Source organism: Prinia subflava, chromosome Z, assembly GCF_021018805.1.
Source record: "Prinia subflava isolate CZ2003 ecotype Zambia chromosome Z, Cam_Psub_1.2, whole genome shotgun sequence".
Classification (NCBI taxonomy): Eukaryota; Metazoa; Chordata; class Aves; order Passeriformes; family Cisticolidae; genus Prinia; species Prinia subflava.
Window position 1 is genome coordinate 44,295,165 of NC_086283.1, and position 27,562 is coordinate 44,322,726.

The 27,562-nt window shown below is 40.9% G+C and overlaps 1 protein-coding gene across 1 annotated transcript in view; it reads right to left on the reverse strand.

Annotated features, from left to right (window-relative positions):
* The window catches only part of TTC39B (tetratricopeptide repeat domain 39B), a 72,239-nt gene extending 50,401 nt beyond the window's left edge, over positions 1–21,838 (reverse strand). Inside the window, exon 1 of the mRNA XM_063422250.1 lies at positions 21,586–21,838. Within this exon, the coding sequence (XP_063278320.1) occupies positions 21,586–21,639 (54 nt within the window). The 5' untranslated portion in view covers positions 21,640–21,838. The remainder of the gene's footprint in view (positions 1–21,585) is intronic.
* Between the last annotated feature and the right edge of the window lie 5,724 nt (positions 21,839–27,562).

Here is a 27,562-nt window from a genome sequence, read left to right on the forward strand (position 1 = left end):
GTACTCGTCCATCCAAGAATTTAAACCACATAAATATGCATAAAACTGCCACTAGATGGCATGACTTGGACATTTCCATGGATTTCAGAAAATCGTTAGCACAAGATTTAGAAAAATAAAACTCTCTTGAATCACACAGTCTTTTGTTTATTTGATAACTGCATTATTTCTTTAAATCTTTATGACGTATCCTTTCCAAAACGCAAGCATTAAAAACAATTAAGTTTACATAACTTAGAGATACTAATGTTTTGTGAAGCAAAGAAAGTCAAAGTCAGACAGAGATGTAAGTGGACACTGCTAGTGCATAAAAACTAAAGCATTCTTGTACTCCAGTAATGAGAGCAGAAACTACCCACAGCAGACACTTCACCTCCCAAGCCTCACAAAAGCAGCATCTAAGGGATGTTCTTCAACTAACACAGGACATCTATTAGTACCTACACTTCTGTTCTAATGCACTGGAAGAAATAAGAAATATTGTTTATCAGAGATCCTAGCATCAAATGTGAACTCTACTTTCTTCCACATCATAAATTAACTCTAAGGAAATTTCAGACTATATCCCATGACGCCTAAACTTCAAGTTCACCTCATGTTTTATCAAGCTAAGTGTTTAAACACTGCTCTTTTCCAAGTGAAGCAGGCCAATTTGATGAATATTAACTATTCCTTTAAACTATTCCTTTAAAATTCAGATTTATGACAAGATGCGGCTACCAAGCAGGGTATGAAGCATCTAGATCCTCCCCACTGAAAACAACATAACTTCACAAAACTAAATCCAACAGTACCTAGCTACGCCAGCCACAATTTGGAGTCCATACTGATTGTGCAAAGAAAAAAAAGCCCCACCAAAGGCATTATCTCAAAACTATAAACGTAACATGAATATGGGTCTGTATTAATTCAACAGATAAACGAGATCACATAAAATAATAATGAATTCTTACCTAGAATTTAGTATTATTGCTGTACCACATTACTTGTCCTTGTCACAGCTTTATTTTGTCAGTAGTAAATAAACAACAGTTTTAAGGTGACTTGAAAAACCATAAACTAATCAGTAATACCCTCCTTGGGAAGCCCACATATTAAGATACTGCAAAGCATGGGAATCTATAAAGACAGTTGCATACTTAGCAAGCACGTGCACTTCAAGATGCTTTTGTCAAAACTTTTGTTCAAGTATGGGTACATCTAACTACTTTTTTACTCTTTTGTAATTCAGTCCCACACCATCCTTCCTCTTAAAAAGAAATCAGTGCTAGGTGAAAATAATGCACAAGAAGCCCAGTCTCTGGCCTCAGGCATGCTGCCCTGTCTACTCACTGCCTGCAGCTGCCCATGGAAAGCTCAGTTACCAGTTTGGAAGTTGGTGACTGGATTCTACATAAAGAAAAAAGAACTTCATTGAGAGGTCTAAAATTTCTCAACTGAAAATATAATACACCTTTCACTATGTTCACGTTAAAATTATCATTTTGTATGTGGATTCATCTCACAAAACTTAAGGGATCTTAAATAAATAAAACTTAGCTGACAAGCTCAAAAGTAGCTTTTTAAAATGACAGGAGGCTTCCTATTGACCTCGACTAAAAGTTGGCAGACTCAGCCAAAACAGCACTAGTATATATGTTGCATGTAAAAGTATGAATTAAACCTCTTTTCTCTTGATAATACTGGACACAGGAAAAATATGCAACCGTGGGAAGACAATGGGTGAGGTGTAAGAAGTAATCTACCTACAATGCTGAACATAATCTGTACAGAGACTACAGAAGAAAGACCTCCCATATGGTCCTCATTTCAACAAGGAAACCAGTTTCCAAACAGCTTCTCTAAGCCAGCAGTCACCATACAATTTTATTATCAAATGAAACAAAATATGAAGATATACACCGTTTTTCCCCCTTCTCTGTTATGAAACTTAGTTAATACTTGTTTTTCCTTAGCCTTAGCCAAGACTACAATAAAAATGATTCGAAGAAACTGGTAGCTAAGAATTTTACATTTCAGGCCCACAGAAGTGATAACTTAAAATCATTGTGCATTTAAAATTTACCAAACATTACAGCAATATGAGAGCTCCTTAGACTATTACTCAAGGATACCAAACAACAGCATGCTATGCCTCCCCTCAGTTGACTTGCCTGAATGAGAACTGCTAACAGAAGCTGGAAAGTAACAAAGAACAGCAACACACAATCAGTGAAACTCCCAGATGTACAAGCCAAGAAGACCCTTGCTCAGGTGAAGACCTGTCCCTGTGATTATGTAACTTGTATGGAAATCACTAAGTAAACAAAACAGAGGGGCTGTACTTTGGTGATTGCTAACATTGTGTGTAAATAATGGCATGGGAAGTCTGGAAGAGCACGCTTGACTTGTGGAATGCCACTGAGCACCCAGGCTGGTGCAACTCTAAAATAAATAATCAATGCCTCTCTTGTGTAATTACTAACCAGTTGTCAGATCTGATTTCTGTGGCAGAAACACTCAAAGAATACCTCAAAGAATACTTAGGGGCATCAAGTATCTGAAATTACCACTTCATAAAAAAGAATGATGGAGATGAACAACAGAGCAACCCCCTGGTCTCAAATTATGGAAATTTAGCCTGTAAGACTGCTCAGTCCAAAATAATATATTCAGCTACAAAAAATGGGTTTAATTTATCTGCAGTAAGGATAAGACAGCTACACACATCAACAAACTGCTCACAGTACCTGCATGAACTAAAACAGGAAAGCAGTTCTGAGAATTTGCCTTATGAAACATAACGTGCTATGGACACCTTTCCTGCATATGAACAACCGGATGACAGTGTCACATAAGGACAGAATTCAACCGTTGCTTAAAAGGGCAGCTGCATAGGAAAACACAACTCAGGACTGCATATTTTTCCCATATGTTAAGAAACAAAAATACCCAGCATTACAGCAGGACTCAAAAGCTAAAATGTCACATAACTTCAGCTAATTAATAAATTATTGCTGTAAAGAATAAGTATTTTGATGAGCCAAATAAAATTTACGTTTCATCTGAAAAATATAAGATGCTTTTCACTTCCTAATATTTCTGTAGAACTGACAATACTATGCATTATAAAGTGCTTAAAAATCCTAACTTTTAGCTACTGCTTCATTAGACATCATAGCAATTTCTTACAGAAAAGAGCAGTCTGCTCTACAAACCAGTAGAAAAATAACATGGAAGTTAAACTATCTTTATGTTTACTGTCAAAAACCCCCAAACATGGGAGAGAAACATCCTTTCAATATTGTCTTGGCAGAGAAATGACTTGGGGGAGCAGAGGAAGGAAAAGATACCTCCAACTCTTCGTCTCTGTCACCTACACTTGCCTTATGTGACACTTCGACACCAGATCCTGGTATTAACAATTAATAGCCTAGGAACACAAAAACTTGAGTAACACTCAGCTCAAAGGGGAAGGAGATTATGAAGCTGTTACAAAACAGGAAAATGATTTCCCCTTCCCAGAGACAGAAATAGCCTTGAGGCAGCAAAAATGGAATGGAAATGCACAAGTTCTGCTCCATACAGTACAACCAATTTTCACATGAAAAGTAAAAAGTGAAATTCATTCCTCTAAAAGAAAAAATGCACATATTTCTGTGGTTACACATAATTTCAGATTTATTGGTTTGAACTATAAGCATAACTCATTTGCTTTTTAAAAATTCTCAAGATTATTTGCCTAAAATATCAGTGCTTTTCCAAAGAGCTGAACTGACAGACAACGGTGGTTGTTTTGGAGAAACTGTGTTTTCCACTGCAGATGAAGAACTTCAGTAGTCAGAAGCCAAATATCAGACTTGGCAACTCAGACTGACTTATTCGCTCTCATCTAAAAAGAATATGCAACATTTAAGATGTGGTTGGGAGTCATGCCTTAACAAAAACAAACTAAAACCAAACCACAAAACCAAAACAAGACACCAAATATCACAACCCCAGAAACACACTCACACACCAAAAAGAAACGAGGAATTGGTAAGGTAAAACTCACTTTTGCTAGAAGTTGATTAACTGAAGAGCTGATGAACAATTAGAAATTAAAACAAATTTCAGTGTCATTTAGCTCAAAAATTAGATGTCAGTAACCAGAAGAACCAAGATTTCTCCATTACAGTCTGGAAAGCAGTAGCTCTTTGATGCTGCTGGTCACCCCAAAATTTCCAGAAGATACAAGAAGATAGTCTTTAAAAAAATCTACCCTCCATTTTTTTACAGAGAAAAGACATTTGTAATGGAAACAATTGCTATAAATAAGACCAGCTAATCAACATGTTATAGAAACTGGACAATTCCTACTCTGCCTTCAGCTGCATGCAAGCCAGACAATTCTTAGACAGCCATTCTGCATGAACCAGGGCAGGACCAAGAACAAACCTCAACCAAAGGAACTGCAGTCTGACATTGTCAGTCAGGCTGGGTGCATACCAGAGGCAGACTCAAGATGAAGGTTTTTCTGAACCTACTTGTAAAGATGGGGCACCAGGCAGTCACATTTTAATAAACTGACATCACTCTTACCTGCTGTGAACAACTGGATGAGCCTCTACTGTTTTAAACAGCACCTCTCCCCCATGACTGGTAAGTGGAAATCAGCAGATTCAGTTACAGGCTCACCAAGTAAAGCATAATGACTACTTTAACTGACATGCAAATGGCTGCTGTCAACAGTTATCCATGTTTGGATTAATATCCAATACACTGACCAAGAAAGCAGAAGAGAGTTTCAGTTAAAAGTTGGCTAAACACCAAGACACCTTTCCTTACTGTTTATAGTGGCATCTTCTTGCTATTCAACCTGCAGCTGTTTCTGCACAGAAAGCAGAAACTGCCTGTTTTTCTGCCTCTTCTAAGAGGCAGAAAAACAGGCAGTAGCATAGAACTTCACTGCTGCAACAAAGCTCTGATCTTCCTAGCTGATCACCTTTCCTATCTGTCTCACACAAGCCTCCTTGGTCATCCCCAAGACCAAAGGAGTGTCATGTAGTTTCTCTTTGTTTGAAAGTGGTACCAGAAAAAAACAAACCAAAATGCAAAAGAACAAACAAAGCACATACTCAACGTTCAGTACATTTGCACCAAAGTGCATTCCTCATAGAAAAATTCTACAAATATTGCATATGACTGTACTCTTGGTCAACTTCATTACACAAAACTGATTGCCAAGCAATCCAAAACTGAAAGGCAAATACAAACAACCACCTTGTCTGGACACATCTTCCTTTTCCTATTGTAGGAAGAGAGATTTGAGAAGAATGTGAAGGCAACTAAGGAGCCTAAGACAAAGAATATACAAACACTCTTCTCTAAACAGGTAGTACACAAGGGAAAACACTAAGTTTGTCCTTTCTAGCCAGGAGAAAGATTATTCAATCAAATTAATTCTTGTAGCAGACAAACCTCTAAGTATTTCAAGAACTTAGTTTCAAGCTCATTAATTTTTGTAAAATCTTGTACCATCATTCAGTCATTCCACAGATATCGCATAAAACCCCACTGAAATAAAAAAGAATTTTAGGATGCTATTTATTATGTTTATAAAGTTAGTGAGAGTTCTGCTACATCTTCCTAGTCCTAATAATTTCAACACCATAACCAATAAGTACCAGGTATAGCTGTATTTTCCAGGACATTGGTCACAAACAGATGAGATACTACTGCTGAAAGATCAACCTGTTAAAGACTTTCCTACTTTCAGCCAAACTGCTTGACAATAAAGTTTTAGTAAACTTCTGTCAGCTTCCAAATAGAACCATTTAGTTCTTATTTTTTCATTCAGTGTAAGAGGTAGACACAATGTAATTTCAGAGACACAAACAGAGAGTACTTTCAGACACTAATTGAAGGTAGAGCAGCAGAAACAGAATACATGCTTACTCTCTTAATGTGCTGTAGACAGTCAAGGCATGAGCAACTTGAAAGTCACTAGCCACACTGCAACTCAAAAGAAAAACCTTGGTCTTTCCCAATCTAGCAAGATTAGTATTTCCCAGCCAGTGACTTATCATCTATTCTAGCTCAGAACTGGCTCTCTCTCATCAAGTTTAAGTTTCCATGACAGGGTAACATTCACAGAAACTTCAGCTCACTTTAGTCAAAGGATACCTAGACGGTTTGCTGATAACAAAATGTTATCATTTCAAGAGGTATCAGTAGATAAGAAGCTAAGATACTTTTTGCCCTCACTCAAGTCAGCATAACACACCAAATAAATTTAAAGTTATGTGAAGAGGAAAGAAAAATATGGTTGCAAGATCCATTTAACAAACACTTGAAAACAAAGCTCTTTTTGGAGGTGGAGTATCCTACTTCCTGTCTCACAAGGGTAGGTCTGTTCAGCAGTCTCATCTAACCTTCCCACCTTCATTCTCACACTGGAGTGTTTGTGATGTGACTGATGAGGCAGAACCGGACAGCTTTTACTTACATATAACTCATACAGATCAGGATGGATCAAACACAAAGACATAGTGAAAGTTAAGCTGCAATTACAATTAAGAGACAGTCTTGAATCAACATAAGAAACAAACACAGTGGAGTCTACTTCGGACTAAAGTAAAATATAGATAGCTAAGAGGAAGAGTACATTGTGTTGTCCTGGACTTTACTAAGTAATTTCATATAAAGTGCTTGATACTTACTGCTTCCAATAGATGTCTAAAGCTACCTGGAAAAACCCTAATTATGGTTCCCCATGCACTTAATATACACTATCTAGACAATATCAAATTACAGCTTCCCTAGAGGGATATTTTGACAGTGTTCCAGAAATGCTTATCAATTACAATGTAATCAACAATCCTAAGTCAGTCTCATTAAAGACACATTACCTTGCCACTGGTGATATTAATACTTTCCAGAGATGACCCCAAGCTGGGGAATAGAACACATTTACCTCATATTAAAAACAATCTCCCTATAACTAACAAAGGCCAGCTTTGTCTACAACTAATAAAAAAAGATGAAAGGGGCATTAAAATGAGCATCTTAGGTTTTAACCTTCTCCTGTCTTCTTCAGGTTAAATATCCTCTTGACTATGGACTATGACTATTTTACAAATGGTCACTCATTTGTAAAGAATGTGATAGCAATTGCTGCATATTTAGCACCACAAGGTTCCATTTTACAGTGAAAAAAGCAATTTAAGTTATTTTTCTTAACTGGTTCATTTCTTTTAAAAAAACATCTTGCTGCAGTAACAGTAATACCAACAATTCTATTTTTGATAAAGTTGTTCTTACTTCAGAACTCCAAAGTCTCTATATTTTCTGATCCATTAGCAGGACACGTACTAACTGCAGTAAAAGAAGAGAGCTTTACAAGTCAACATTATCTAGAGTTAAAAGTGTCTGCAATACAAGATTAAAGCAATGACTTTTGGCCAGAACATAGCTTATTCTCTCTGGGCAAGATCAGTTTCCATCTCTTCTGGAAACCACTTTATTTTCATTGTTTTCATTAACAGAAAAGCATTGTCTCAAGGTTGTGGCAATTTAACTTAATTACTTAATTACTAGTGTAAAATTAACTAATTAACTGATTTATACCTGCATTCTAAAGAGTTTGTTCTTTCCACCAGAAAGAAAAGCCAAACATCTAACACAGAAATACAGTGTCACATTCAGACCAAGTGTCACATTAAATTATGCTAAGCAGAATCAGATCTTGACTTAACCAGCCAGTGAGCTAAATTGTTATTTCTTCCTGGGCTACTTACAGGCAAACACACAGTCTCATTTGAAGTTACAATAATTCTTACCAAGAAAATAAAACAGAAAACTCCTACATGTAACACAAAATTTCATTAACATAAAGTAATAGCCTATTAATGCCCCCATAATTTTAGTAATGTGTCAAGTGTCCATAAAAGTCTACAGCTTTCCTTCTTCTGTCTCCCAACATCAATTCTTCATCCAGTCCATCCCCAAGCACAGCATGGTATTTCTTCAGGTACTGCAGGACAGCTGCAGGATCCAGAAGAGGGATACAAAACAGACTACAACACAGGTGCATGGAAAGCAGCATCTGTTTCCCAGTTGGAAGCTGTCACATTTGACAGACACTGACATACAGTCATAGTTCCACCTCCCAGCATGCACACCCCCCATACAGCTTACTGACGTCACGGGGAATTTATAGCCTTTGAAAATTCTAGCTGGCATGTAATAACATGAACAGGATTAATACACAGTTGTTACCAGATTTGTCACTCCTTCTACCCAAAAGCGTTACTTTACCACAAAGGTAAGTTTACAGTGCCTCTAGGCAACTGTTCGTGCACACACACTCCCTCCTTCTCCTGCTCCTGAGTATGGGCAATCAGAGCACTGGTTCCTCTACAGCAAGCACACACTGAAGCAAGTGTCTCTGGCTCTCGTGACTCACACATTGCCAAAGGAAATCCTGCACGACTACACGATGTTTCAATCCAAAGCACTGAGCCTCCCCTTGCACGCTTCTTCCTTCCGCCAGCACCCAGAGACACAGAACAGAAAAAAGCCTCATGTTACATGAGGTGTAGAGAACTTCTTTTGAATTACAGAAAGGGAAGTATCAGACAGGCAATTTTTCCAGGCTGCCAGGAAACTACTTGTCATAGCTGATCTCTACCTATTGCTGGTATCCTTATCCATTTTCACTTTAGACCACTGTAAATCTATACTAGAAAGGTTTTATCAATTTGTGGATATTGTTGTAAAAGTTTTTGAAATTTCAGATGGACTTTTTAATTACTTCTTCAGACCACACTAAAACTTACCAAAGGGTGAGTATTTTTTAATGTTAGAAAGGTACCATTTAGGCAAAATTCTGCAATGATTAAAATCTAAGGTCAGTAGCTACAAGACCTCATATACATAAATGGAAGAGACCACGTGTTATGGCATTTTCTACAAAGATATAAACAACAAAACTAATACAGAGTCTATCTTCCCAGCATAAAACTGGGATTATCTCATCTACAGCAATGACCAGACCTAAAACAAAGAAAAAGGATCAGACACAAAACTTTCAGTCAAGGACAAGAGGAGCATGTTTCAGAGGCAACTGCAAAGGCAAACCCTATATCCTTGGTTGCCATCACAAGAGGTATCCTCAGCTTCCCCTTCTTGCACTCCATCTAACACCAGAGGCCTTCCATGAACATCAAACACAAAGCAACACATTATGTGGGTTTAAAAAATAAACTAAGCCAAAATATTAGCCACTGGAGGTCAGCTCTTTCCATGATGTCAGCTTACTTCCTTTCTCTACTCCACCAGAACACACACACAGAAACACTGAGAGGAATTCAAGGCAACTGTACAAATCCCACTGGCCAAGACAAGATGCTTTTTTAGAGAAACTAGCTATCACAGGACCACAAACTACATTCCATGCTGCAACTCAAACTATTCAGGGAAAGCGCATGAGCCACTTCTACTATGTAATCTCTAGTCTTTGTCCCCACGATGTTTTCGTTACTATTCCTTCAGTTGTGCCCATGCACACCTGTGATGACGCATCTGTAAGCTGAACATCCTGGTGATTCAGCATGAAACCCCCAATGCAAGGCACCACAAAGGCAGAACTGTACAGTCTATCCAGGAACTTCTTCCGTACTTTCCCCTAGAGACCTTGAACATCCTCCACTCACACACATTAGTATTTAAAATTTCAAGTACTTTTTCCAGTGTACAAATTCATGACAAGCACTAACTGAGAAAGCAGTTAGGCGTAGTATTTCACAGTGGAAGTCTGAACTGCAGAAGCAAATAAATACAGAGTATTATTTCCAGGAAGACCCTCCTACCTGGGACCTGATTTGTGACACTGACAAGACCCTATATTTCTGTTTTCAGTTCACAAAAAAGAACTAAGCCAGGAAATCTGCATTTAGTTTGCACTTCCCCTCCAAACATAATTTAATTAACTCAGCAGCTAAAAATCTCACCATCCAAATAAGTAAAATGGACTTTTAAATAGCCTACCGTAATTTTGGGGTTTTTTAAACTTGGATTTTATGACTCCTTCGGTGTCACTTACTGAGAAATATGTTCACTCTGAAGCTTAACTATATACAACTTTGGTCATCCCTTCAACTCAGCATGACTTGAAATTTCATAGTTCACATTTAGCAGAAGAAATGGCACTTTGTCAAAGCATCAAACCAAGTATGCCATCTTCTAGAAGTAATCAGCCAGGAGCTAACCCATATTTTCCAGAGCTATAACCGTATGTGGCACCCTAATCTAAATGACATTCCAAGACAGACATTCAGCTGCACTGAGCTGAACGTTTCTTTCCCAAGGTTTTAAGAAAACTTTGCTTAAGCTCAGTAGACCACACTTTAACAGAGCAGGCTAATTCAGTTGTGTCAAGTAGAACTACACAGGCAGTTATGTTTAACTGGATTTCCCAGAGCTGCACACGTTTTTCCTGCTGAGATTCTCCATCTAGAGATGGCACAGATTTAAATATTCTTTAGCAATATTCTTAAACCACCAAGTCTTACCTTAAAGTTCTTACTCTGGTCCAAACCACACACTTAAATTTAGGCAGACTGCTTTGTTCCCAAAGTTTAGTTCCTAAGCTTTTCACACTTCTCTTGACAGGGAACATAATAGTTAACATTTTAAGATTACATCTTTATCATCTATTAACAATAACATAATACCTAGATTAAAATGGCTCAAACACCACCATTCTCCCTCAATGCAGTTAACAGAATTACTTTTCAAAATACTTTTCTTACTGGGAAGAGCCAAAAAAGCTGTACTTCATGAAGTATTCAGTTATGCTACCTTTTATCAAAAGTCAAAAAACACTTAAGTTTCACATCCTTTGTCAACAGCCATTATTTAAATTGTTTTTATAACAAATTACTGTTTCCCCAAACTAAGTAGGAGGGTTTTATCCAAAATGTGCAATAGTTGAGTTTTTGCATGTTTCTTCAATTCCTTCTAGCCAGCTGAGCTAGAAGAACCTTGAACACCTGTGTAAGATGCCTCACTCTGCCAGTTTTGGCTGGGGTAGAGTTAATTTTCTTCACAGTGGCTGGTAGAGAGCTGTGTTTTAGATTTGTGCTGAAAACAAGAGTTGATAATATAGAGATGTTTTTGTTATTGCTGAGAGGAGCTTGCACACAGGCAAGGTCTTTTCTGCTTTTTGTATTCCAGTCTGGGGAGGAAGTTGGGGGTCCGTAGGAGGTTGGGAAGGGATGTAGCAGGGACAGGTGAGCCAAGCTGACCAAAGGGATATTCCAGACCATGTGGCACCATGCTCAGCACATAAAGGGGAGGAGGAAGAAGAAAGCAGGGGAATCCATGGAATGATGATGTTTGTCTTCCCAAGTCACTGTCACCTGTGAGGGAACCCTGCTCTCCAGGCAATGGCTGAACACCTGCCTGCCCATGCAGCGCACTGAATTAACTCCTTGCTTTGCTTTGCTTTTGTGCACAGCTTTTGCTTTCCCTATTAAACTTTTTTTCTCTGAACCTATTAGTTCTCTACCTTTTACCATTCTGATTCTCTCCCCAAACCCACTGGTGGGGGAGGGAGTGAGGGGCTGTGTGAGCTGTCAGGTGGCTTTAAACCATAATACTCACTTAAAAAGAAATGGATTTTCCAAAACCACATCTGGTAATTCTACTTCTCCACCATATTTCCAGTGGCAAGCTCAGGTTTTGCTACAGGATCTTAGAGTAGCCATTTAATCATAAATCACTACACAGACTTAAGAAGGAAAAAAAAAAAGAAAAATAGTTAAGTATTTTCCAGCCCTGGAAACTTACTAAATTTGCAGATAAGAAAAACAAACAAACAAACAGAAAAATTACAAAAACAAACAAATCAACAAAACAAAACAAAACCTGAACAAAAACCACCAAAAAAACCACAACCCCACCAAACCCAAGCCACAAACAAACAAACAAACAAACATACAAAAAGTTTAAAAAGAGACACAGCCATTGAGTCATTAAGTTTAACTAGTTGCCCCTGTTAGGACTCCCCCCCTTAGGACTGTTATTTGGTAATAACAGTTCTAAGGGAGAGAATCCAGATAAAACATCTTCATCTTAGTCCATTATTTCTTGGTGAAAATAAAAGCCAGCGTGATATACTCTATCATCACTGTGATCTCAATTTGCTCAACTAAAGCTAATAGGAATATTTTTTCTCTCCTCTAGCATACTACTGCTTAGTATTCCTATTCACTTACCCATCACTACACTTTTTAGAAGAACCAGTGCTGCCAAGAGTTGCCAGACACATAATTATTTTCAGGAACAGTTTTCCACAAACCTCCTGTCTGTTTGGATGACAGACTGTCCTTGTACACCCTCCAATAAGAGGATTTCTGGAGACCAAGAGTGTATGTGAGGTTGACTTCTGGGGATGACAAGAAATCAAAAAAGTGCTGCACACTCGCTGGCTTGTAAAAGTTTATAACCCACTCTATTGCAAAGTTAATGCATAAGAAAACTGGAATTAAAACATGATACATTCACTGCATCACAACAAAAAATATCTTGGCTGCTAAGATATTAGATTATCTTGCCTTAGTATATGGTAGTAGTATTACTTCCTTACTCCAGAATAAGACGACAAGCAAATTTTTACTTGCTTGATAAGAAAACTTTACCATTAGCACTTGGTGTTTGGGTGTAAGTCCACATGTCTGATATTTACTTACTGTTGACTTAGCAGAAACCTTTTTTTGAACCTGAGAGGGTTTAGAAAGGCAGAAGGAATTTTTAGCTCTCACAAATTCTCACATTTCTGACTATTTAAGCAGACACGATCAACTGTGGCACACAGGTCCTGGCCATGTCCAGGCTCTAATCAGAACATATACCAACAGCAGCATTTATCCGACTCTCTCTCACACTACTTCTCAAGTCTTTAGCTGCACAGTTTTGCTCCCTTTTCAAAATGAGTGCGGTGATCCATCATTTCTGTTCCCTCTCATATAAGTCTGTTTCTATTAATCCCGAAGAAACAGCATTTGTAAAATTTACTGGGCATGGTCTGCTGGGCTGTATTCCTGCCAGCCTGTCACCAACAACTGTGATCTTATCTCCACCTCTTGTGCTGGTGTCACACAGGAAAAGAAAGCCATACTAATTGCAACAGCAAGGACATTTTCAAATATGTCTTTATGGTTAAGCAAGCTATAGGGGACTTACTTAAGACAGGAGGCATAAGATCAGACATGCCTCTCACCTACTCCTATGTTGAGTCATTCTAGTCCATGCTACTAAGTAATGCACAATCTGCCAAGAAGGAAGTACGTTCCTTTTCTCTTTCAACACACAACCTCTGCTAAGAAAGGGGCACAGCACGAACTTTTATCCAAGCCAAGGCATCAACTTCTAGCAGCTTCAACAAGCTCATCAAATCTAGGGGTTTTTCCAAGCATATTAGCACCAATATGTCAGCAAAAGAACAAACATTTGCAGAACCAAAGTTCTACAAAGTTCTTTGTTTCTATAAAGTCACAACTCTCACACAGATTAACTGGAACTACAAGAAGCAAACTGCCCCCTTTCAAGCTTATATATGAAACAGAACTGTCGTCCCATACAGGTTGTGGAAGAAATACAGCTGTCTTTCTAGAGTTGTGGATGGCTCAACCCCAGCAGTGTTCAAGGCTAGGATGCACAAGGCCTTGAGCAACGTAGTCTAGTGAGAGGTGCCCCTGCTCTGGGTGGGGTCTAGATGATCTTTCATGTCCCTTCAACCCCTTAGCATTCTGTGATTCCACAGTGGCTGGCAAGCTTTCAGCTACAATTACCAAGGCAATTGTACAATTTACAATTGTAATGACAGTAATTTCCACTGCTCCAAGAAAAGGCTAGATTAAAAGATATTGGATGCTACTTCCCACACTGGAATAGCACAGTTCAGTGTATTCAAAACCTTAAGAGAAAAATACCCAAAACCATAGGAAAAAAACCTAACTCTTTCTTTTGGTTATACTGTTTTCCATTCATATACAAGCAGGTATGTAAGTATCATCACCTCACACCCCTCCTCCATGAAAAAAAAAACACAAACAAACCCCAAAAACAAACCAAACCTCAAAAAACAGAAGTAAAAGCAAAATTTACTTCCCTTTTAAAATTCTTCACTTCATAGGTACACAGCTTTCCCAATTTATTTCCGCTCTGTCTCCCCAAGAGACACATGGTGCTTTCTACAGTGACCCCACCTTTTCCCGTGGGAGAAACAGTTCACAGGTTAATAATAGTGAATATTAAATAAGAACATTTAATTGGAATACTGCATACTCCTTTTTCCCTCCAGTAAATCAATAAAGACTTAGTATCTTTGTCTACCCAGCTTTCAAATTTTGTAGTTGTGGGTTTTGGTTAAGCTGTTTGGAGTTCTGTATTCTGTATTCTTCCCTGTTTCCCCCCACTCTAAGGGTTGGGTGGTGGCCAGGCATGTCCCCCTTTTTGTACCTCTCCTACCCCTGCCCTGTCCCTAGAAGCTTCGGTCAGCTGTCCATCTTTCCCCTGACCCTGCCCTATGTTATGGAAAAACCCCTGTCCTACTGTCCTGAGACCAATCCTCTGCTTGTTCCACACCCTCACCCCTCAGTTTTAAAAGCGGGTGTGGGCTTTGTTCTTTGCCCTTTTTTGTACCCCTCTCTTGGGGAATAAAGGTGTCTGAGAAATCGTGCAAAAAAAGAGTCTTCTCTAGTCCTTGCTCCAAAGCCTAGGCACCGTAATACCTGTTGCCACAGAAAAACAGCCTTGTTCTGCATGGTTACCTGAACCTGCTGGCAGATTTGGGAACAGCTCTTGGCACAGCTGGGAATCAGAGCTAGCTGGGATTTTACTGGCTGTGTCAACATTTGGTTGCAGTCTACCAAGAAACGCAAATGCATGAATCTAAGAAGTAAATAAGAAACGGAAAAACACAAAAATATAAGTAAGCCATTTCAGAACAACATAGGTAGTATAAAATTGGAGTACGCATCCTTATTTTGAATAGTAGTCACAAGGAAACACAGTACCTCTCAACAGATACACAGGTATACCCAACAGGTATAGGTAAAGCAAAGTTTTATTTGAACTTAAAACTTCAGAATCTCCTTGGAAGGAGAGACAGCAACCTAATTTTATTTAATGAAAAAGAAATTACTAATCATGTTTAGTTTTTCATTGTGCTGCTGAAACAGAATGGTCCTTATCTTAGAAGCAGATCTGCTCTGATAGTAGGAAAGACCAACACAGAATCAGGAAAAACAGATGAATCATGTGCCAAAGCACAACACTTTGGAAAAAGTAGACAAGAGGAGTACAAATTTTACATTGTTCAGTTGAGCAAAGTCTACTTTTCAAAGAAACAAAACCATATAAGTCAGATGAGGATGTTGAAAAAAAATATCCTTCAGCAGAGGAAGCACCCCTACTACCAGTTCCCAACTTCATATTCCAAACACATTCTAGTTTTTAATGTGAAAAAGGCACCACAATAGCTTGCTTCCAGTTTCTCAAAGTCTCTGTGGAAATACAGCTACCATCATCTCTCACCACTGAGACTTCTGAAGAATCCTCAGCATAAACATGAGAAAGAAACTGGCCAGTGCTGCACAATCTATCATTTATTCTAAAGTGCATTATTATATTAAGCTACTGATGTAAAGAAGCATACCACTAGCCAGTTCTTTCATCGTAAGTGCAGCAGCTGCTGCAGCAATGGATGAAACTCTTGAGTACTTAAACCAAGTACTAACCGGCTTTTGAATTAAAGACGATGCTGGTTTCATTTGAAATTAGCTCTGAAGATAAACTGTCCAGGCTAGTAAAGCCAGCCTATACAGTGTTTATCCCTGCTTGGGCAGTTCAAGAGAGTACAACATGCATCATAAGACCTTCATTACCTAAATTTTCCTTAATAGCTTAGTTTAGAGATGAGGCATAGATTATCTGAATTGGCCAAGCTGTCCCTAATACAAGCCTGTCATGGCTTGTACCTACAACTAAGCCTGCAAATAAATACCATGCAGATGCTCTCTCGCCCCACCACACCTCACATCCCCCACCCCATCCCTCCAGCAGGACTGTGTTTCAACCCTGGGGCAATCAGTTCCAGTTGTACCTGACACCTCTGCAAGTGTCTCTTGAGCAGGAGAACACTTACTGTTAATAGCAGAGATACTGAGCCATACAAATGGGGAGTAGTATCTATCTTTTTTTGTGCTGCAACTTCTAGAACAGTTTTTCCCATTTTTGAAGCAGTTTTGCCACAGCAAAGTCCATAGGGACTCAGTGCTGCCAGAGCTGGCAAGCCACTTTGCCTACCACCACTGCCTCTTCGTCTCCCCAGCTACTCAACTTAGTCTCATTACCATCAATAAACTGGCACACAACAATGGTGCACAGTGCACTCCAGTCATATCACCACCACCATGGGTCAGGTGCACTGTATCTCATCTGAATCTGTGGGTAACTGCACACTGTCTTGGTCATAATAAATCACCTCTAGCATGGCTGATTCCTCAGGTATTGAACATGGTGGTCCACTTGCCTGGGTGGCATGTAACATCTCCCTTGAAGGGATAGGCTCCTTCACACTTGACTGGAGTCACCTCCAGAGGACGATGACTTGTATCCTTTTCTTTATTACCATGTTAATACCCCCTGCTGTAGAATGAAATCCCAGCTGCTTTCCTATTCTAAAATTCCAGGCTACTAGCCCTGTTACTGCAGCACCAGAGCCAGAAGGTAATAATGTGCTCATCTGGAGGATGCCTGAAGCCTCTCCACATATTCCACAGTTTGCTCAGGGATAGGTATTGAATTGTTGTCTCTTTTCTGTCTTTTCCTCCTGCTCTTGTGATAGCCCTGCTTCACCCTGCTTTACTATGAGCTGACTTCTGCGTCCATTTCTTCTTGTTTATACAAGTAATTGACACTTGTAAGGGTTGTTCCAGCTGCAATGCCTGTTACTGGAGTCAGAGCCTGTGACCTTCCTGACATATTTAAAGACCTTCTCTTCCTCTGAGCGTACGGAGTAGGACTTTCCCTTCATGAAGCCATACTGGCCCTGACCAATACCTGCATTGTCCTTCGTGTGTTTTTCAATAATCCTCGGAACAATCTTCTCCACACTTTTACCAGTCACTGAAGTGAGACTGAGAGGCCTGTAGTTTCCAGGATCACCTTTGTAGTCCCTTCTCTTGGGAAAATGTTAGCCAGATTGCAGTTGACTGGGACCTCTCCAGACTCTCAAGATCATTCAAAAATTATTGAAAGAGATCTTGAGATGAATAACATCAGCCAGCTCTTTTGAGTACTCTTGGCTGAATCCCACCAGGCCCCACAGACTTCTGGGGATCCAGCTAGTTTTTCATTCTCATGGCCATGGTCCTCCAGCTCAGGGTGCTTAGCCCATTTTCAGTGTTGATAAGAGTGGCAGAGAAAGCATTAAACATCTCTGCCTTGTCTATGGCCCTGTTTGTGAAGTGATCATCCCCATCCTGTTATGGACTAATGTTATTTCTGCACTGCTTTTCGCTACTATTGTCTGAAAGAAAAACGCCTGTTTTATTGTTCTGACAGTCCTCGCCATCTTTAGCTGAGCTTTGGATGTACAAATTTTCTCCTTACAACAAGGAGCAGCATCTCTGTATTCCTCCCATGTCACTAATATAATGAATACTTTTAAAAATTTGTTCTAACATGTTCTAGTCAGGTTTGTTATTACCTGAACTCATCATACCTCCTATTGGGCATGAGAACAAGACTGTCCTGATTTAACACCAGTCAGCAATCAAGTATCACACAGACACTCAATTTGCTCTCCTCTTTTGCCAGTGAGACGGGAATAAGATTGGGCAGAAAAAGTAAAATCCATGGGTTGAGATAAAGACAGTTTAATAATTGAAATAAAGTAAAATTAATAATGATAACAGTATAGAAAGGGGGAAAGAGAAAGAAATAAAACTCAAGAGAAAGAAGTGATTCACAATATAATTTGTTACCACACCCAGACTATCTCCAGGCAGTGACTGGCCCCCTCCCAGCCAACTCCCTCCCGTTTATATATTGGGCATGATGTTCGAGGGTATAACTTTGGCCAGTTCAGGCCACCTGTCCTGGCCATGGTCCCTCACAGCTTCTTGTGCACCTGGTTGGTGGCAGCACACGAGACACTGAAAAAGTTCTTCTTCTAACACTAGAAATCAGTGTTATTCAAAGGATTCTCAGAGTAAATCCAAAACACAGCACTGCATCAATTAACTCTATCCCAGTCAAAGTCAGGACACAGCCTTAGAGTTTACCACACCAAGGGCACCAAATCACCTTCAGATCTGTAAATAATCCTTAGTCTGGCTCCCTTTGGCCAAGCCAGGAATTCTTTTAGCATCTAGATGCTTCTTGATCATAAACATTCCTGTCTAGCCACAACCCTCAGATGCACAAGGACCTCAGTTGGGTTTGTGGGTTAATTTTTTTTAATTGATAGGGAATCCCCAAGTAACCAATTAAGCTGGCTTTAAGACTTTGAAAAACCAGGGCAGCAAAGAGTGAACTTAATGGGAAGCAGATCTGTCCCGCTATTTTAAGTAATCTTTAGGCAGTGGGGGGGAGGGAGGGGGGATGGGAAGAGGGTGAATGGGGAGAAGAATTAAAGTTTTGCTTGAAGACTCTCCAGTGGCTTGGAATGCTAATTTGCCCTTAACATTAAGTATATCTCTCTTAGATTTCCAACCCATTCCAAAGGAATACCAGTATGAATTCTTTTAGGAGATGAATTCAGTATCATATTGCTGATTAAGTATATTATGTCTGAGTTCACAACTGGCCAAACCACAGGTGAACACTTTGATCATGTAGTAATCAGGAAACTGCTCCCTAGTAGAGAACGACCACAAACACACTTCAACACCACAGAAGCAAAACTGCACTCAGGAAAATCCTGACTTTAACAGCCATTTGTTTTCCCAGATGGTATACCCATAACACTAGCTCATTTATACAGTCTCTTAGTCTTAGGTCTCTGGTTCTTTTTGGTGTGTTTCTTTTCCTTTAAATAAAAAACACCAATGGACTAATACACTTGTGTTAGTTGGGTTAAAAAAATTGAAAGATTTATTTACACTTCATACCATTTTCTTGCTGTTCCCAAAGGAAAGCCACAGCTACAGGACAATGAGACACAAATCAGAAAAAAAACCCCAGAAACCAACAAACCACCAGAACAAAAAATAAACCCATGATATCTGGCACTTCCTTGAGCGGCAAGAAGCATCAGGAAAAGCACAAATTTTATTCAGGGACAGACTACAACAGGGGGCAACTGCCTGGGACCTTATGCTTAGACTTTAGAAGAAGGGTTCTTGCTGGTCTATGTCCTGTTAAGTAGGAAACAACTTCAAGGTTTAGCTTAACATATCCCTCTTCAAAGCTTCAGAGGAGTATTCACAAGTCACTGCAAAGCACAATTCTATGCTAAAAGCTATGTTCATATAACACTAAGCATGTACACATAAATCAGGAAGCAGAGCTCCCATTCACCATGCTTTATGTAAACAATACCATTTAGATGCATGTAGCTCATAAAAAAAGGCTTATAGAGGTGTTCTGCTACCTTTGCTCCTCAGCATCATAGCCACTGCGAACACCAAAAAAAAAAAGCTAAGACACTTAAAAACAATTACCATATGCATGAAATTACAACAAAGAGTAAAGAGACTATATAGTATAGTAAAGAGACTATACTAAACCTGTAGGCAAACACAGTCCACAGTGGTCTAGACAACTTCTGTTACAAAAGCAGTGACCATCCCCAGGATAACCATCTGCCCTCTCCTTCTGAACTCTGGAATCTGACCAGGAAAAATCAAAGTACTTTCCGCGTTACCATTACCGCTACAGGTCTGTTTCAGACTCCAAAGAATTAGGTGCTAAGCAAACCAAGCACATGCAGAGAGCAAGAGGTCTTTTAGGCTTATACTGAGAAAACTTAACACCTTTTGCAAAGTACTGCTCAAATAACGCCTCTTTAATCATCTTTTATGCCTACCTTTTTTAAAATTATTTTTGCATGGCAGCTTCTTTTCCTCAAAAAAAGCATCAAAATTTAACACCAAACTCAACGAAGTATATTCTTTCCTACTGTTCACAGGGAACAGCCAGGAGACAACAAAGTTGCTGAATACTTGTTTCAGCAACTGTGAATTCTGATTATTTGCCAACTGAGAGTTGCAAGAGCTAGCTAATAACTTTTTTCTCCCTACTCTGGAATAAAAACCTCACCTTCACATAGAGATGACTTTATTATTTTGCAGTGATTCATTCTGGTACACAATGAAATTCAAGCATTTCATATCCTCTTCACTGCTGCCACATATAACCTTACGAAGCAGAAATTTTCACAGCATTCTCTGAAATACAGTCTAGCATATATCCCCTTTCTCTAACCAACAAGAACAAGCTAGTTCCACAGAACTACACAACATAGCAAGTCCTACATAGACATCAGTCACTTGCCCCATAGTACAAAAACACTGCCACACCTCAAACACCGGGCACTGAACAAAACCCAACGTTTTATGTACTCATTCAAAAATTGTCTGCAGCAAAATTTGGGCAGATTTGCCTTGCCAATCTTCCTGAAGAAGTTGCTGGATGCATGCAACACTAAAATCGTTGGTTCTAGGCTGTGCAGTCAAAAAACAAGTCTATATTCCCACAAGCGCACGCCAGGACTGCGACCGATGCCTAAAAGCACCCCGGTTAAATCTGCCTCAGTTTGGCAGTACCGTTCGCAAAAGCCCTTCGAGGACAATGCTTTACAATCACCAGTTTCCGAGAGGTGTTGCCAAGGAATCCTGCCACCGTGTTCTCCTCGACTGATAGTATAACAAAGAAAACCTTCAAGTTCAAGCGATCGTTTGAAGGGATTTCTGTCTGGGCTGCTTGAAGGACCTTTAATAAAACAACGGCGAAATTATACACGCATCTCACATCAACTACAGCTCTGACCGACTGCATTTCCCAGACAGATAACGCGCCCACGGAAGACCCCAGGCAGGCGGGGCCCTCTCGGGCACCCCTGCGGCCAGGCCTCGGCCGCCGTGCAGAGCCGGGGGTCGCCGCTGCCCGCACACCTGTCCCTCGGCCCCGGGGTCGCGCCCGCCCGCCGGGAGGACGCACACCGGAGCCGGCGGCGCGGTACCCTCGCACAGGGCAACGCAGGAGCTGGGGTAAAAGAAAATTTAAAAAAAAAATAAATAAATAAAGGAAGGAAAAAAATAGGAGACTTTAAAAAGAAAAAGAAAAACCAAAGGAGAGGGATGCGGGAAGGGTCTGCCTGTGGCCCCGCTGCCGGGACAACTCTCCCCAACTCCAGAACTCGCCCCTAGACCGGCGGCCAGGCCTGCCCCTATCCTGTCCGGCGGCTCACCCATCTGCCCCCACCGCGGAGCAGGTGGGCGACCGGGACGGCCGGTGCAGCGGAGCCCCCTCCCGCATCTCCCCCGCCGGCGCTGGGGACGGCTGTTCGCTGCCCGCACGCCCGGAGCCCCTCAGCAGCCGCCCGCCGTTTACCTCCTCGCAGCCGCCGCCGCCGCTCTCCTCCGTGCCGTTTCCTACGCTCGCCATGTTCCCTCCTCGCTGCCCGCCGCGAGAGATCTCTGCGGCCGCCGCGCCCCGTCCACTGCTCACAGCCCAGTGGCGGTGCCACCCCTCGCCCTTCCCGGTCGCCTCCGCTCGATCCGGCCCGGTCTGGCCCGGCCCCGCTGCTCCCACCCGGTCCGTCCGGGGCCGCGCTCCCGCCTCCTCCCGCCCCGGCCGCCCCGCGGCTCCGGCGGCCGCGCCCCCTCGTTTGCATGGCAAGGCCCGCCCCGCCGGTCGCGCCCCGCTGGCCCTTGGCGTCCGCCCCCGCCACAGCGCCCGCGCTGCCTCTCGGCCGGGGCGGCACGGTGTGTCCGGGGCCGCACGGAGAGTGCGGCTGGACGGGTCGGGGCAAGCGGAGCGTCGAACCAAACTCGTGCCGAGGTCCCCGGGCTTCCTCCGTCCTGCAGACCCACCTCCAGCCACGCTGCGGCTTGGCGCCACCGTGACCGGCTTCACCGTCCGAGGTGCCGCAAAGCTTCTCGCAGCCGCTCCCGCGGTGTCCTTGCAGCGCCCTGAGCGGCAGCCCTGACCAGTTCAGCACACCTGAACCAGCGGTGGCCGAGTGCCGGTCTGTGCCGGGCGCCAGCAGCCTCCGCCGGCATCTACCGCGCCGCCCGGCCAGCTGCTCCAGGGAAGAGTAGCGCGGGCTGTGCTCGTGTCCGGAGGGGCCTCGGGTAGACCCCGCCGCTCCAATGTTGTCGGTCAGCTACACGTACTCAGTATCTGATGTCCGGGAGAAACTTGCACTTACGGTCCTTCAGGTCCCGGTGGCCAGGCTTTGGGGAAGAGCGGGTTCATCACCATGCTGGCTATCACTTGCAAAGAAAGTTCACAAAGCAGCCGGCTGTCTGAGAGCTGTTAGAGTCCCCCACCTTCACCTTGTCCCGTCTTTAGTTCACAGTATCATAATGCCCGTTGCTCAAAATCTACCAATTTCCACTTTTCTGTATTCTGCCAGCTGAGGTCAATGCCAACTAAAAGGCAGGTAGCATGATGCCCACTTCCTACTGGCTAGTTCTCTGTCACAGCCCTTGTTAAAAAATTACATAGAGTTTTGATATCTGGCTTTCATTAGAACCAGAGAGAGATTAGGAGAGAAAGAGAATTGAACAGTTTCAGAAACTAGGAGGTAGATACCGTCTAAGAGCTTTTGGCAAGATTTGGGAATACAGTCTAGATAGACACCGGGTCCTTAAGTGTGAGAAGAGGCAGAAGTACAGGCTGAGTAGACTCGCAAGTGAAGTGTCCCTACTAATCTTACGCAGACTGCTCTGCTATATCTGCTATTTTTACCCAGCTCAGCTAAGTAAAAAGGGGAGAGGAACCTAGCATAAATATGTTCATCTTTCCTGCAAAATTCAGTTAGAATACCACACACACACTGTTCTCCCATATTCATATTGCACTTGAATGAGTTTCTTCACTGGCAACTTGTTGGAAGATGCTCCAGTGATATTAACATTTTTCCAGGATTGAACTGAAGCACATGAAATACACCAGTCATGCAAAAGCAGCAGACAGGCTCATACATGCTTTGTATTTGACTCACAGCACAGTCATATCTGCCCACATGTCAGCTCCACCTGAAACCTTTTTTTATGCTGTTCACAAGAATTGTTCTGCAAGTTATCATTCTCTTTTGAAGACATGATTCTCTTTCTGTTTTTCAACTCGGAAGGCAACCCTTTGAGGTATCCTTTAACTTAGAGCAGCATACTACCTCCATTTCAAACACAGTTTTTAACCACTATTATTATTTAACAGAATACTGTGGGAAATGTAGTATATGTGTAGAACAACTAATATGTAAGGTCTGGATGAAAACTAGTTGTGCCATTCTGTAGAAGCCACACATCTAAGCAGTTATGCACTAGCAACAGAGAATAAAAACTTGGCATGATCACTTAAGTTCTTGTAGAAACTGTTAATGGACTATAGCAGCAACATTTCTAAAGTTAGGTTGGGGAAATCCCATTAATGTGCAGAGTGTTAAGTCATGTGTGGTTATTCTACATATGGAAGACATAGCTCCACGAGTCAGAAGTTCAGTTAACGTAATCAGCAAGCTCAAGATCAAGGACTAGTTCATCACCATTTTGTCAAAATTAGGACTTGATAGATTTCATTTTTACTATTGTATTCTTTCTTTCCCGCCAAGTCCTTTAGTTCACTTATACTCTTGGGCAGATTTAGGGCTATATATAGCAATGGCCTTTCTCCAGTCAGAACAAAGACATGTACTAAAAAAATTGTGGAAGAGATGACTACATCAAATCGTGTCTGATCGAGATAACTAAGGCATGAAAATTGCTACTGAAATCTGAATACAAGCCCTGGGAATGGCAGAGCCATTAGTGAGTTTTGCTTGGTCTTTTACAAGCTTCCACAGTGCTTGCTTTCCCTAAAGTCATTGTAATGATAGTCAAAAAAGACATCTCAAAGCCACACCCCAGTTGGCTTTAATTAACTTGAATAGTTCCTCCACTTCTCACTTGAAATGTAAGCATTAAAGAAAGTCCTTGCAATATCCTCTTCCAGTTTTCTATTTGTAAAACAATAAATAAAACCAAAGCCACTCCTTCTGAAGGAATATGAACAAGAAGTAATAGGTCTTAATCCTCTGAGAAGCCTGCAGCAGTTCTCAGACAGCTCTAGTTTCTATCCCTTTGACTGTAGGTGTCTTGCAGCAAGAATTAGGTAGATTATGAGCTGATTACTAATCTTTCAAAGAGCATTCAGGGAACATTCCAGTGGATGTGTTGAAAGGATTTTGCCGTGATCTGACAGAGGAGTCAAGACCTTATGAGTCTGTTCTCCTTGTCAGGTATAGCTGGGTAGAATTCCCACACAGAAAAAGCCTGCCTACATTTTCCCAATTTTCACAGCCATCCCTTGCATGCTTCTCTCTGTTAACACTATTTGGATATTTGATAACTCTTCCAACATATCTTTTCACAGTGTAGCTATTCACTGTGAATTTACCTCACTATAAGAATCCATGAGACAATTTGGAAAAAGAAGTATCATTCTTTTTTATTTTTTGAGCTTCAGCAATTAATTACAGATCTTACAAGTATGAAGAGTCTTATTCTGCACCTCATTATTAGATAATATAGAAGAAAAAATCCACCTCAGTATAAACACTTTGTACTGATACAGTTTCCTTGAGGACTAGAAAATAATCTTTGAGAATAGGCTCTCTGTAAAAGAAGCCTAGGAAATTGTCCTAGCAGTCCTACAGCTACTTTCCAGTAGGGTTACTCTGTCTTAGACTCAAACAAACAGCAGAGCTGTAAATAACACTCACTAAACAATTAGCAGGTTCCCTGATGGAGCTAGAGCAAGTGAGCAGGGCAGAAACCAACTCCCACTTAGTTCCAGGAGTACTGTTTCATAAACTACCTATTACAACAGTGAGTCCTCTAAGCAATACAAAATGTATGTGACTCTACCCACAAAAATACCTTATGAAAAATTTTTTGAGAGAGTCAGAATCACCATATTTAAGGAACACCTTTCAAGATCAAGAGAATGCAACTTCTTACTGCTGCACTGAGTTAGAAGCAGGCAAAAAAAATAAAAAAAAACCAATCCACAGACATATATATCTGGAGCAACTTGTCAGAGATACTATTTCAATTAAAAAAAAAAAAAAGGAAAAAAGGAAAAAAGGAAAAGCAAGATGCAACAGCTTAGAGCAAAAAATTGCTGACGGTGTATTTCCCTTTGGATTATAACTGCCATCCCATAACCTCTAGGCAATTAGGGGATTTTTAACCAGCACTTATTTTGCCAACTGAGGTGAAGCAACACATCTTCTTGATGGGAACCACTATAAAAATATTATTTCTTTCCACAAGCTGAGCTAGTCCGTGACACAAACAGTATTTCAGCCATTACTATAGCAACAGCAGTAATCCCTTTAGAATTAAAACACATGAGAGTGCATTGATGCATATATGTAGTCGTATGAGGAGGTTAATGTAGATCCCAAGATAAGTTCAATTCCTGCACATACACACACACACAGATGTGCACACTACCCAATCCTGCAACAAGAAGTCTCAGGTTTTACCCTAGACTCAAGGACAAATATTAACTCTCAGTCCCAGCACCCATTTTCCCACACCCAATTGAAAAGAGACTGTACCAAGACACAAAGCAGCCCACCTAGCTAAGTAAATGCAACAATTAAAGGCACTAGAGTTCATGTTCATAAAGGCATGTCAGTATGCTCAAAACACATGGTCTGGCCTTGGGCCCCAACAAAACCCCAAAAGGGCTGAACTAAGGAACTGAATCAACACACCAATTTTTATGAGAGACATGAAAGAAAGTTGGCTTTCCAAACACATGGCATGCATAGAGGCAGTACTACAGCCTAGCATACTCATGTTCTGCAGACTACAGACATCAAGTAAAGCTTAAAGTATTGAGTTGTTACTGAGTGAAAGTATGCTACCTCCAGTAAGCTGCTTCATCTAAATCCTGTTTGTTAGACCTCTCAAGAATTCTATTTGGAAGTGAAGAACCTAGGTGTTATTTCTTTCACAAATATATATATATGCAGAAATTTTATTTGAGTACTTAGACTTTCATACTCTGCTGGGCATTCTTTTAGACAGCCAGAGTGGTTTCAAACTCCCAGATCTTGTTTCAATATTTAGATGTAGTGGCCCTCTTGAAGTAAAGCCTCTTCTTTTTGTCAAACAGACATATTTGCCTTAACTCACCATACTAGCATGAATCAAATATTGCAGAGGTGGAAAGACATACAAAATCCTGAGACTGGGAGAGAATGGAAAGACATACAAAATCCTGAGACTGGGAGAGAATGACCAGGCATTTCAGTACAAACAGAATCTTGAACAAGATACTTGAGAAAGTCTCCTCTGTTCAGGGAAGCCCTGCCTCTTTCACAAAGCCGGGTAAGGACAACAATGAACTTTGCACATGGTACAGAGGTTTACCTTGGTTACCATGTGACTTGTTTCTGTATACCTAAGCCAGGTTGTATAAATGATCCTTGGTGAAAGCACAATACTATTAACTCACATCTAGTTCAGGCAGCTTCTAATTCTTTTACCAATGTATCTACACAAATATTGTTTGCATAATAGTTTCTAGCAACATTTCTAAAGATGCCATCTCTAACTTATGGACTAGATTTGGATTATTTTCTGTACGCCCTTACAAGCTTCCTAAGGGAGAATCATGAAGGATGCCACTAAGAAAGACTATATAAACTTTCTAGCCCTAGAAACAAAAAATTCCCTCCCAACATTTACATAGATTTCTCCTGCTCCAAGTGGAGTCAAGCTGTTCTCAGGCTGATATCATTTAAACTGGATTTATCCAGAGCCAATGCATAGCTTTTCACAGCAGTGTAAGTCACAGAATACCTGATCCACCCTCTGCTGAATGTACAGCCAAGCTCAAGGTTAGAGAAGGTTGCACTAGACACACACTTTACGAACAGCTAATACACCACGTAAGTACAGACCTCTAAGCAAAACCTCAGAGTACTAGGTCAGACTCAACAGGATGGTACATGAGGAAATTGGTAAGCCATCCAGAACACCAATAAACAAAAACCAAACAAACATGAGACAAACAAAAAACAAAACAAAACACCAAAGCATTATTATCTTTTAGAAGGCTTAAAAGTCTGTCTGTTTTCTATGATTTTAGACAACTAAGATTTTAAGCCAAAGATCTACCTGGCATTTCACTACATTTCAAAGCACAGGTAGGCATTCCATCATCTATACACCTCCTAATTTCAGTGGTCGACAATTCTCTTCTCAACACTCTTATCCTGTTCCACTCCACTCCCACTCTCTGACATTCCATTCTATTTCATTCTATTCCATTCCAGCACATTCTTTTTCCCCACCCAGAAGAAAAA